This window comes from Neltuma alba, unplaced genomic scaffold (assembly GCF_004799145.2).
Source record: "Neltuma alba isolate B1F8T4 unplaced genomic scaffold, ASM479914v2 tig00011509_pilon, whole genome shotgun sequence".
NCBI classification, from domain to species: domain Eukaryota; kingdom Viridiplantae; phylum Streptophyta; class Magnoliopsida; order Fabales; family Fabaceae; genus Neltuma; species Neltuma alba.
Genome location: NW_021636177.1, coordinates 596,758 through 610,462, shown reverse-complemented (window position 1 = coordinate 610,462; position 13,705 = coordinate 596,758). Strand labels below are relative to the sequence as shown.

Below are 13,705 nucleotides of genomic sequence, written 5' to 3'. Positions count from 1 at the left end.
GGCTTACTCTACTGATGGGTCATCATCCCAGGTTGGGTTTTGGCTTTCTGGCCAGTTTCCCATCCCCTTCTGCTGCATATTGCTTACTGGCACTATCGCAAGTGCGTTTTCTCCTGGGTCCACTTCCCCCAACTGTATGATCAAATTATCTCCCTCAGTTCGATCTACCTGCATGTCCGAGTCGCATCTACTGCTATTCATCATGTATGTCTTCTCGCCTTCTATCCCTCCTCCAGCACATGTCCTTGTGTGTATATCACCTGCTACTACAATATGGCTTCTTCGGCCCATGTCTCTGGGCTTTTCATTTACTTTCGCTGTTCTGGGCTTTTGTTCTCCTCTGGTTTTATTTCTTTCATCTACTCCCATTTGGGCTTTTTCCCTTGCTGTCGGCCCACTTGGCTGGGCGTTCTCCTTTCCAAGGCCACTCTGATTAGCCTTGTTCCTTACAGCCTCTTTTCCTTTCTTAGTTCTGTCATGTGCCGCCATTTTCATCTTCTGCCCCTCGTTGCTTCTATTTTCTGCTATATACCTCTGACCCATAGCTCTCAGTTTCAAAGCTGAAGGTTCTGCTTTTGTTTGCGCTGAGTTAGCCTCCGTACTCCCTTCCTCTTCCTCCGCCATATCTTGCAGAGCCGCAAATCTAGTGTTTAGACCGCCAAATTTGCTAGTTCTGACATTTCTTGGGGCTCCCCCCTGAGTCTCCCTTGTCTCGCTCACAGTAACATACCTCGATGTCCGTGCTTTCGCCGGTCTAGTCACCAACATCCAACTACCAAACATCTCGTCGGTGGCCGGCGACTTCCTCGCCTTCTTTTCCTCCTGGTTGCTCCTTTGTTTATCTCTTGTTTCAGTTGCACCCGCCGGTGGTGCATGGCCGACTCCATGGTGTTTAGATCGCTCATCTCCAGTCGTTCCCTCTGCATAGGTCCAGGAGCAGTTTTCTCGCTTATGACCATACCTTCCACACTCAAAGCAAATCAGGTTCAGTCCTTCATATTCTACCTGGTACAAGCGATTTGCTGCAATAACCTTTGGAACTAACTTCTTTTGAAGGTCTATTTCCACACACACTCTTGCAAACCGTCCCCTTTCCACATTCGAAATTCTGTCTGTAGCTTCAGTGCATGTACGCAAGTCCACCCTTAAAGTCTTCCCTATTCTGTTTCCTAATCTGGTGATAAATTTTTTGTTGCAGCAATGGAGTGGAATATTCGGGATCCTAACCCAAGTAGCTATTTTCCTGAGTGGGTTGTTGAAGGGATCAAAGTTCGGGGACCACCTTTGGACCAGGACACTCTGTTGTTGAACCACCCAGGGACCTTCATACAATATCTTCTTATAGACATCAGCCCATCCTTCTTTTTCAGGTAATTTGACTACAAAGTAGTTGTTGGGTATGTCTATCAGGTCAAACTCGACTACATTCCATAAGCGGCCGAGATATCTTTTAAGAAAGTGGACATTGTATTTCCTTCCTAGCACCGTGATGATGAGAGCGGAGTTCCAAGGCCTACACCATTCTGCATATTCCTCGGGTTCTATTGGGACTGTTGGAAATTGTTTCATCAACGCATTGATTTCCTCTGTTTCCTCCGGCATTTCCCATTCTGTATTTAGCACATCCGATAACAGCTCATCCTCCTCCATACCACAGCTTCCATTTGCAACTCCATTGAATCCCAACAGGGAGTCCCGATAGGAGGGTGGCTGGCGACCAGGTGTCTCCATTTTATCTTTCTGTATCTGTTCCTGCACTTCTGGTTCTTTCATCATTTCCTCCTCCTTAGTCGCCTGGGTTTCGTCCATGTGGGTGTCCAGGATAGGTTGGAGTTGTGCAGTCTGTTTTGTCTTCTTCTTACTTCCACATACCAGGGCGTCGGACGGTCTGTCTGGGGGCACTTTCCGGTTAGCCTGATCTTCCATAATCTGTAAATGTTGATGGCACGGATTCCAAGAGAGAGAAACCTCTAATCCCTTTTTAGAAGCAATTTTCTGACTATATTTATCTATTTTTTAAAGTAGTCTTTGTAATAGTTTTAACTAATACATATGATTAGTGAAAATATTTTAAAAAAGATAATACCTATTTATTATAAATAACTAATAAACTTTCTTAATTTATCCAAATTAGTCAACTAACTCTTATATTAAAAACAAGAAATACTACTGCATACTGTCATTGTGCGTGTGTGTGTGACATATTAAAATACATTGTAAAATTAAGTAAGCCTCTCATTCGAGAAAAACCATTACATAAATTAGGGGTGTGTTTTTTTCTTTTTCCTTGGGTTGTAGTGGAGTACGGGACCAGGCCACTTGAAGTAGCTGGTCCCTCAGACAAAAAAGAGTGGTGACTTTATATGAATCTGAAGGACCCACAGTGCTCTTCCATTTCAATTTTATTTCTTTTCAAATCTTTAATAAAGATATGTACACTATATAGTTATTTATTTAGCTAGCATTCCCCAACCTTTTATCGAGTTTAAAGAACAATCATCATAATTATTTGATGGGTTGATAATATTGTTGGTCCTTACAGCTTGACAGAATTTTGACTTTATTCCATACAGTTTCTAATCGTGGCTTTTGATCTATATAGCTTTTATAACAACTAGGCATGAGTTTAATAGTGTTAGCTAATACTATTAAATATAGAAAACAAAACCAAAATTCATTAAAAATACAAGAAGCAAAACAAAAAATCATTAAAAGTATAAGAACTAAACGAGTTTTGGTCTTGGTCCCTATAATTTAAATAAGTTATAGTTTTGTTCCAATGGTGATACGTTGAATTGATATTTGATTGTTGGGTTAAGATGCAGAACTACCCATAAAATATGCTCTCACATGCATCCTGTCTAGCATTATAAAGTTTATCTAGGTGTAAAAATATACGTCAACTTTCAAACAGAGCAAATCTCCCATCTCCATTAATAATCAATAGATTTTATCGCTCTTTTTGCAAACGGTCAATGTAGCTACATCAAGGGAGATGAGAGTTTTTCTATGTTTTCAAAGATTTATATGTACTTTGGCATTAAAGTAAGCTTCATTATGCTGGGTTGGCAAAAAAAAACTTCATGATGCTAGATGTGCATGGATGAACACTACATCAATATTTATTTTCACCTTAACTCTTAATTGTTTGTTTTGACCAAAAAAAAAACTCTTAATTGTTTAGACTGTAGATTAAATTTTTCGATAGTTTGAATTTTTCAAATAAAAACTTAATAAAATCTCAAACAGTCATGTAAAATTTGAATGGTTCAAACTTCAAGTAATAGATGTATATATCCGGCACATTTCTTTTAAAGGTGTGAACGAAATTTATTTACAACCCATAATTCTTTTTTTCTTTTCGATCTCCACATAGCCCCAAATCAGTCTCTTTCAGATTTTAAATGTGCCTAATTATAGTCCTCTTTCTCCAAATTCCAAATCAATCTCCACCTCTCACGCCCTCGTTCCAAAACCTTGCTAATTCAATTTTCTCGTCCTCTGTGTCTGTGTGCGCGCGCGCAAGCTTCATGACAAACTTCATTATTGGATTTTCAACCTCCCCTTGCCAGCCAGCTAGGTGGTCATTTATCACCAGAGAGAAACTGCTTCTTTAATCATCTCTTTCCTTCATCTTCCTATTTTTTAATAGAAGTTCATACTTTAAACTCTGCTAACGTTAAAAGAAAAAGAGACAAATTTTTTTTTTAAAAATTACAAAATCATGGAACATAGTCCTCTTTATCAGTGTTCATAATTGAGAGATGAGTTTATTTAATTTGATGCCTAACAGACGAGCTGCACTAACAAAAAGTCAGATGGATAAAAAAACAGGACAAAGGAAAAAGTAATAGTTTCCAAGAAAAATTAATAAAAGAGTGCGTCTTGACATCACAAGACGAAGCCTCTCGTTCGTTAATTTAGTTTTTTTTAGGGTAGAAATTAATGGTTTGTGGCTGCTTATGTATGCCTCAGATATGGCATTCAATTGGAGGGTAGTGATGAAAAAGGAGTATGCAAAAAATTATATATAATTAATTATGTATCATAAAACTCTATAAGATTCTTATATTATTATTGTATATATTTGTTTTGGATGCTTCTCATCATGTGTCATGTCGCATTTCAATACGAAGCCAACACTTGTTTCTGTTTTATTGCATTTTGTCGACAACCTTTCTTTTTTCATTTAGTTGGGTCTCACCTTTTTGCAACCATGAAAGCTAATTTTCAGACTATTATTAATTTAGTTCGTCACAAAGCCAATTTGCATTTCATTCTTTTAACAAGACCTCCAAGAAATTAACAAAGACAGCTAGCGTACTTGCTTTGGCCTTTATAGAGAGAAATTGAGTAGTAGAAAAGGCAATAAAATCAATTGAATTAAACGTTATTGGCCTTGTGACCTAGCTAGTATCATGAAACTTCTCTGATAAGTTGAAATTTTTGGGTTTGATCTCACATTATTAGTATATGTTTTTCTAATTAAAAGAATAAATTGAATTACAATTTACAAAGACGACACATTCATTGCCATAGAAACATTGCGTGTTTGACAATTACCTTTACTAAAACAATTTATGGGAAACAAATGAACGCTAAATAATATGATTAATTGTAACCGCTATATGTAGGCATTAATTTTAGTAGACAAGGTGATAATAATAGATGAGATCTTTCGTAAGAAAATGTTTTTGAAAGAATATAATTACTCCTCATTTGGAACCTGACCTAATAATATATGATTCTAAATATCGGATGATTTGTGAAAAAATTGTATGAATATTAATTTTATATTTGATATTTATGAAATTTGATAAAATGTTTGCTATTATAACAAGAAATGAAAATGTGATTAATGACTTCGTAACACCGTTGCAGGTCATTTAAGTCCTAAGATCTTTATTGCATAGTCGGTGGATATTCATGTTCTCGGTCTGTTTACGCATCACACACACTCAGACGATATATATGTGTGTGTATATGTTCATGTGCATGTCTACATACATAATACCCTGTCCTAAATATAGGAACTAGTTGAAAATTTAATGTAATCTAAGTATAAGATATTAATTTACTTTGTATCTCATATTTATTTATTTATTTCAAAATAATTGTCATGATATTTACACATGTTAAATTACTTCTAATCTAATGAACATGATTAACAATGATAATTAGGAAAAAAAACACATATTTCTTATAAATAAATAACTTAACTAATTTTCTTAATATTCTTAAGTTAATTATATATCTAATTTTTATATTAAGAACTCGATGTGTATATGTGTGTGTACTATGTATAGTTAACACTTAGGCAAAAAGGGGGGAGCTGCATCAGCAAAATCATCCATCCATCAATTATCTATTTTAAAACTTGAATTATGTACAGATTAATCAATTCAAACTACAGAAAGCATTAATTATGAGAAGCGGACGGCATTGTGTGTGTGTGTAACTCATTTAGAATACAAATAATCTTAATTAGATTAAAATATGGTATGATAATATTCATCAAAATGCCTAATTATTAGAAAACAATAACTTATCTAAATATAATATGCGGACATTATTACTCCGATACGGACTTTTGCACCTGAGACTGAAATCATACGTAATTGCTTTCCCGATTGAATCAATAAAAGCATCCATCCAGCTTTGCCTTTAAAAGTATATATAATTACGCAACAACAATCAATGATCGATCTCAAAATCATTATATTTCCTTTACTTGTGCTTCTCTCCCATTCAACTAAAATCCTTCTTTCGTAAAATTTGTGATTTAATTTGGTTTGCTTAAGAAGGATCAAAAGGGAAGAAACACAGTCCATGGTGTCTCAATAGAGACGATGACAGTGAGGATCGATCGGGAGAAAGAGAACACAATTGTTATGGGAAACTGCAGAAAACTGACTTCAGATTAATTAAAGGAAGTAATTATACAAATCAAAGGCAGATATAAGATATAATGATGGATGGATCTCAAGTAGGAAAATTAGAGCAGCCATTCAAATGGATGGAGAGAGATAAAGGACGAGGGAGAAGATAGATTTTTATACTACGAAAAAAACATCGAATTAGCCATAGAATTTAGCGATACTAATTGATTAGCAGCAGAACTCCTTCACTAAACTGATTAGCGACGGAAATTCTGTGGCTAAATTTTCTTCTTTCAAGCAGCAGCAACAGTCTGACTTTTGGTGGAAGAAGGAGTAGGAGAGTCTTTCTGTTTCTTGGAGGAGGTGACCTTATTCTTGTTCCACTTATCTTTTCTCTCGTCTTGCTTCATCTGCTCCTCCCTGCACTCTGAACTGCAGAATGCTGTGTCCCCTCTGCAATAATTTTCATATAATGTTCCAATCAGTACGGAAACAATAGAACAGAAGGAGAAAGAAGAAAGAGATGAGATATGGATGGATCTAATAACCTGTACATGTAGATGTCTCGACCGGCGGCTAAACGGCGGTTGCAGAGACGGCAGCTTCTAAGAAAGTGAGGTATTTCCATGGGATCTTCAGAAGATGCTTCCTGATGGGTTTCTGTGTTGCTAAGCTGGGCGTCTATGGCGTCTATGTTCATGCCGCTCATGCTGCTTGTTCTTCTCATAATCGATCCACCTCCAGTACGCTTTCCCATCTTCTTCTTCCTGGGAATTGGATTTCAGTATATATAGATAGTGATGAATTAAAATGAGTAGCTAAGCTGGGTGGTTTACAGAAAGAGATTAGTGATTCAGAGTTGAGACAAACTCATAGCCACAGTGCGTGAGAGAGTGTGAGAACGGAAGGTGGGAAGTGATGTTGCCTCATAAACGGGATGCCTCTACCCTCTCATCCAATCTCAACCGTTGCTTCTTTCCCCATCATCTACTCCTCCACGTCGCCCCCTCCTCCTTCCAATCTCTCTCTCTCTCAAAAATTCTTAAGGAAAATTAACCAATTGGTCATTGTAATTTACCTTAATTTTGAATTAGATTCTTATATATATTTTTTTGAATTGAGTCTTTATACTTTGATCTATTATAGGCAGTTATCCTTAAGATAATACCAATTAATTTTAATTTATAAAATTTCATGAATTTTACAGATTTTATTTCTTTTTAGTTAACGTCATTTTAACATATGTATGTCACTATGAATAAATTTTCATAAATCTATAAGTTAAAACTACTGGATCAAATAATGAGGATCTAATAAAATAAATCATAGGGACCTAATTTAAAAATTAAGATAAACTATAAGAATGTGTGATCAATTTTTCTTTTCTTTTTTTGACAATTGTGAATTTTTGATGACTCACATATACATGATATAGAAGATCAAGTAGTTGGGGTTGTACCCTTCTATTTAAAGGTTTCTGAGTTCAAATTCTAGAAATTCTGTTGTTTCCAAGTTGGTCTAGATTAATGATTCCGTAAATCCTCCAATAATTAAAAAGAAATTAGTCCCAGGACATCAAATACTCTAATGAAAGAACAAAAATAGAAAAAGAAAAAAAAAAACGAAAGAGAGAAAGACACATTCCCTCATGCATTATTTAAAATTTTAAATAAGCTCTATATGAATACTACAATCTATTATAACTTTTATACTTTATTTTCTCCTTTTACATAGGAGTTTAGATTTGTTTTCCTAAAACAACTTCCTTATTCTAATTTATTATTTAGTTTTACTAAAAATTTTAAAAGAATAATAATAAATCTCGAAAAAAACTTTAAAAACACTTTTACACTTATTCTTATTCATTTTTTTTAAATTGATATATTTACTGCAAATAATAATTAATTTCCTTATTTTGTGGAAACTACAGTGTTATATATCGAACACCTTTCGTCTTCAAAAGAAAATTACTTCATATTCCTTCAAGCATTATCTTATTGGAATACTCCTTCATTTACAGGTAGATGTTTTCAAATTTAGAACTTTGTGGAACACTAATTAATGACTTACGTATTGGACCTCAAAAAAGATCGAATAAAATTGTTCAAAACAAACCCCAAATTGATTGGAAGAAGGTCAATGAAAATTAGTTTATTATAATTAGAATCAGAGAGAATTGCAATGAAGTCCCAAAGAAAAAATATAATTATTATAAAGTTCAAAATAACAGCTAAGCAGTTTGTAATGCAAGAAATGACAACTTCTCACTTATTTTTGAGACTTTTTAATAGTTTTTTTTTTTCATGGAACTCTATTGCAATTGTCCCTTGTAAATATGTTAAGGGATAGTTTTCCAAAATAATTTGTTAAAAACATAGACTAATTATTTACTACTCCTCCGGTCCTAGATATTAGACCAATTTTATAGTGTAATTTATATTATAAAATGGGTTTTATATTTAGAATCAGAGGGAATAATACTTAAAGCGTAAGTTGATTGACGCACCACTCTGGGCTACCTCAAGCGACAAAGGCAAAGTTGAAAACAAGCCAAAATCAAGGATCCAAATCTCTCTAATATAATCCAAAATATAATTAAACAATTGTGAGTTAATTAATTTTTTTCTCTCTTAATTTTTCTAGTGACAACATAGTTGAGAGTATCTTTTTTAACATATCTTTTTATTTAAACAGTTCAGACCAATAATCTTATTTAAAGGCTTCAAATTATCTTCCATTTAACCTAATTACCGTTGGTAACCAAAGCTGGATTTGATTGGACGCAAATTGTTGAGTGGAATCTAGATATTGGCAACCTGCATTCCCATCTAATCAGACGGTGGAATCTTAAAAAGAAGCTTTACAATAATTTGAGATCAAAATGTAATTAATGGCTTTCGTCAAATTCCAGTTCATATCAATCAACAAAAGATTATTAATTAGACGAAATTAAAAAAGTGGGGATGATTCGATTGAATTTGAAGTTTAAACTTGATTGAAATATAATTAATTAACCTCAACGGGTTATTAAAATTTAAAAGATTAATTGAGTTGAATAATTTATTTTTCAAAAAATAGACTTTGGATAACAAAAGTGTAATTTATAAAAAATCAATTTTATCCCAAAAATTGGGAGTTACGTCTAGGACTGGAGAGAATAGAGAGGAAAACAAACAAACCATACTGTTTGTATTTAAAATAAGAGGTTTTGATAAATGTATATAAGTGATTTTAATAGATTTCTAAATTTTTTTTATTTACAAAATTTAGTAGAGGAAGATGTTCTAATTCTAATTGTAAGTTTAAGACCTCAATTCATTTTATTTTTTAAATTTATTTTTATTGATTGTAAATATTAAAGGAGTTTTGTATTAAAAGAATATTTTTGAATGCAAATGATTAAATATATTTAAATTGAATTTACAGTTGGACCACATATGCAAGCATAATTTGTCCTTTTCATTAATTATTTTCCATTTCAACTCTTCATAAGCTAAGGAACTTTTCTATGTTCGGTTTACTTTTTCAATATAAGATGAACATAAAGTAAAAAGAAATTGGTTTTGATTCCATCATTAATTATATGTCACTATCATATGAACTGGTCTTCTTCATGGTCCTTTCATAAGCATTCTTCATTATTTCCATATATTCAATTTAATATTAATAACCCCATTTTGTTGGGCAACAATATTATAGGTTTATCATTCCATAGGTTTAATTTAATAATGGTCTGTCTCAATACTGCTGGCTGAAGGTGGATATTACTCCCCACTTGGATATACAAGAATATCGCTCAATTTTTGTGCCTATTATAAATGCATATATATTATGTTTATAAAAAGATTTTGTAGAGTATCGGTTTTTCTATGCACAAAAATTTATTAAATCATTCTCATCAATAAAATTTTTAATAATAAACTTTTTCCCAAATATTTTCTACATTATACTGAATTTCAACTAATCCAAATTAAATTAAAAAGATCACAAGAGCGGTGGAAGACATAAAGATCTCAAATTTAATATAATGATTTTTGGAGTCTTCTGACCCAATAATACCAAGCACCCACTCAAGGTTTTTCTTCTTAAGTGAGGTTGGAGTTTGATCTTTTATGAATATGATCATCTCTTCAATTGCTTTCATTACTTAAAAAAGATTGAAAAAGAAAATCGATAATATCATTTGAACTACTATATGAGTTACTTGCTCCTTGATTGTAATTGGACCGCACATTCATATTTAATTTCTCTTTTTCTTTAATTATCCATCATTTTAATTGTTTTCCATTTGACATTTGTTTCATGCCCTTCATAAAAATCTCCACAGGTTAAAGGAACTTCTCTCTTTTATGATTTACTTTCACACGCGTGTCCACACATACAGTTAAAATAATAATGCTGGAATTTTAACCCTTGCTTCTATCTTTAATCATATGTCCCTATCATATGAACTGGTATTCTTCCCTGTTCCTTTCATGGGTAATCAATTTAATAACCCCTTTTTCTTCAGCAATAATTGTAGGTTTATGAGGCCTCGTTCAATAGTTTCTGTTGACCTGGGTCCATTATTTAATAATTAAAGAAATGAAATAGAGAAATAGTAAAAATACAATACTTTGTTGGGCCAAACAAGCAATGTAGCTGTGGAAAGTCGTCATGAGTGTGGCCATCTCATTAATATCATTTGTTTCAATGATACAGACACGTGTCAATTCCTCATAGGTGACCTATCTCATTTGTCTTTTTCTTCACTTCTTCGATATAGACTCTCTCTCTCTCTCTCACTGTCTCGCATCTTAATTTTCTAAGGTTTTTTCAACTTCTAAATATAACATTTAGTTAATTAATTTAAGGAGAGTATGATATTTGATCGATTTAATTATTTTTCATTATTATATAAAATTTATGTGTGATTTTTTAAATGCCACTCAAATGACTCAATGAATGTATTAAACGAGAGGCAAAGAGAGTAAAGAAGGTGAAATTAATAAGGGCATGAGAAAAATATTAAATGAGGCAAAGTATATCAAATTCTTATATTTAACACCAAATTATATCTATCAATTAGTTTTTATATCAGAAACCATGTCCATACTTGGGTTCTTAGAGAGGCTAATGCGGTTGCTTATTGGCTTGCAAAAGCTACATTGGAGGGGTCATCCCCATTTGATTGGGTTTGGAGACCGCCCCCTTGTACTGTGGAAATTGCTTGATCGTGATGCTTGCTCTCTGATTGCAAATATGTGATAGTTCGCTCTGTTTATGTTTGTTTGTTTGTTTTTCTTTTAATTGTTTTCTGTGGTTTGTTTGATATTGTTGCCCGACCTTTTGGATTTTTTTTGTTATTAATGAATTACTTTTCTAGCAAAAAATTAGCTTTTATATTTAGAACCAAATAGAATAATTTGTATAATTATTTATGATAGCTTAAGATTCACTTCTTAAAGAGTATGTTTTTTTAATTCATTCAAATGAGATTTGAATTAGAGATGTAGAATTTAAGGGGAACATATGAAAATTTCAAATTAATTATTTATTTCTCCATTTAAACCCTTAATTGACATATTATTTAATTATGATGCTTCCTATTTAATTCAATATATTCAAATCCCAATTAAGATATTATTTAAATTCAAAATTAGTTATTAATTTTTTTATTTGAGTCTCCAATTGAAATTTTATTTAATAGTTATGTTTCTTATTTAATTCAATATACCCAAATCCTAATTAAAATATTATTCAAATCTTATTAATTGAATATATTCAGATCTCATTATATCATACCCGACCCGTTTTTAAATGAATAGGATATTACAAGTTTTCAAGAGTATAGTTGATTGATGATGATTACACAATTCTACTTGTAAATATGAAATTTTGACTTATAAACATTATACTATTAAATTTGACTTGTGAATGTTAAAATGATGCAACTTGACATTTTGTCAATTGAGATGGTAAATAGTCATTTGAATTTATTTAGAAGGATTGAAATGGAGTTAAGAAATAATGCATGTGAAGATCATGACAATGATCACATGTGTGTGTATTCATATCATATCATATATGGATATCATTGATGACCATCGAACACTATACATAATTCTATGAAGGTAGGTCGAAATCAGTAATCCTCACAACCATCACGAACTGTTTTCTTTTTTCTTTTTTCTGGCCAAAGATCACGAACTCTTTTCAACAATACAGAAATCTATACAAAATAAATGGGAGATTGAGATCATGAGGAAGCAAATAATGTAGCTGAAGCGTTGTACAGATATTTATACTTTTTTTTCAAAACAATCATATAGATAAAGAAAAGTGTATAAAAATTATTAGTTGATGTTCTCGATTTGATAAACAATCATACTTTATAGCATACCAAAATTATTTTTAATCAAAGTGGAGTCTTTTGGGGCGTAAGTGAAATATTAGCATTAAATCCACAATTATTACCAGTTGGTTTCTGGTATTCTCTCTCCATCACTTTATATATATATATATATATATATATATATATATATGACTTGATTTATAGATTAAAAAGTTAGTTAAAATTAATCAAAGACAATAAACATGTAAAAATCATAAATATTTCTTTAAAATACCCTTATTTATGAAAGAGTGGGGGAGGGTATAGGAGAGAGAATAAAAAAATTATTAAAATAAAAAGAATTATAGAAGAGAGAGAATGTGTGATAAAAAAATATCAACAAACAATGCTTTGAGAAATAAGATAATACTCCTCGGATTCTTAATATAAGACCTATTTAACTAATTTGATTATATTAAGGAAGTTAGGTAAGTTAGTTAATTATGAGAAATATGACATATTTTTTCTAAAACATTATAATCATCTTCCTTAATATTCTCTCTTCCTCTTCTACCTGATTATAATTGAGGGAGTATCTATAGGAATAATTTAGAAAAAATTGATGTCTCATATTTAGGACCAAAATCAACTTAACAATTAGGATTTATATTAAAAACCGAAGGAGTAAATATATTAAGTATTAAAATAAGTAATTGATGGGGCAAAATAGGAAGCTATTAAGAAAATTTGAGATATCTTACAAATGCTTCTTATAAATAAGAACAAGGTAAAAATAGTAGTTGTTTCTTATAAAAAAAGATGGAGGGAATATGTGGTGCTGTTTTATATTCACTTACCTTTATGTATACTTCTTTTCTATATAATATCCTACATTCGCTTTTAAATATAAAAACTAGTTAGTGATTCAATTTGATTTTAAATATAAGACTCAATCTACTTCAATTTTTTATATTATTCATTTTTTTAAATAGTTTTCATGGTGATTGCATATGTTAAATAATTTTCATTCTAATACATATGAGTAATAAAAGTATTTTAGGAAAGAAAATACTAATTTATTACAAATAACTAACTTAAACAAATTTTCTAATATTCATAACTTAGTTATCTAACTTTTATATTAGGGATTGGGTAGCATAATAGACCATGTTATTGATAAAAATTACGAAGGACATGTTTGGAGAAAACGAACAAAATACTCCTTTCGATGCTATATACAAGGCGTCTTCTAAATGAAAATGTTTGTCTTGTTTACAAGTCATTTGATAGTTTTAAAGAGTATCAAATTAAATATTTGCCAACATTCAATAAGATCATCACAGTCAGAGAGAGTAGAAATGAATACAATGTTGAAATTTACCGTAATCAATAATAAGGATAATATTAAAAATCATTTAAAATTTTATGTGAAATTTTATGTTTTTAATCATTTTTATTTCTATGAGTAAACTAATTAAAAATGAATTATAGTTAAGAATATATTTATAAAAGG

At 31.6% G+C, this 13,705-nt stretch overlaps 2 protein-coding genes across 2 annotated transcripts; both read right to left on the bottom strand.

Moving 5' to 3' along the window:
- Positions 1–3: 3 nt before the first annotated feature.
- LOC114714520 (uncharacterized) lies at positions 4–1,926 on the bottom strand. The gene has a single exon (XM_028899261.1). The coding sequence runs from the start codon at positions 1,924–1,926 to the stop codon at positions 4–6; it is 1,923 nt and encodes a 640-aa protein (XP_028755094.1).
- Positions 1,927–5,893: 3,967 nt separating this feature from the next.
- LOC114714548 (FCS-Like Zinc finger 3) lies at positions 5,894–6,774 on the bottom strand. Its single transcript, XM_028899299.1, has 2 exons — positions 6,428–6,774; positions 5,894–6,332 (listed from the first exon to the last, which is right to left on the bottom strand). The coding sequence occupies exons 1-2, from the start codon at positions 6,634–6,636 to the stop codon at positions 6,173–6,175; spliced, it is 369 nt and encodes a 122-aa protein (XP_028755132.1). The 5' UTR covers positions 6,637–6,774; the 3' UTR covers positions 5,894–6,172.
- Positions 6,775–13,705: the final 6,931 nt, after the last annotated feature.

What these genes read in the sequence shown, in the direction of transcription:
- LOC114714548 (XM_028899299.1), bottom strand. Translation starts at nt 6,636, where the DNA reads ATGGGAAAGCGTACTGGAGGTGGATCGATTATGAGAAGAACAAGCAGC. An exon ending in CGAGACATCTACATGTACAG is followed by an intron (nt 6,333 to 6,427) that starts GTTATTAGATCC and finishes AAATTATTGCAG; the next exon opens with AGGGGACACAGCATTCTGCA.
- LOC114714520 (XM_028899261.1), bottom strand. Translation starts at nt 1,926, where the DNA reads ATGGAAGATCAGGCTAACCGGAAAGTGCCCCCAGACAGACCGTCCGAC.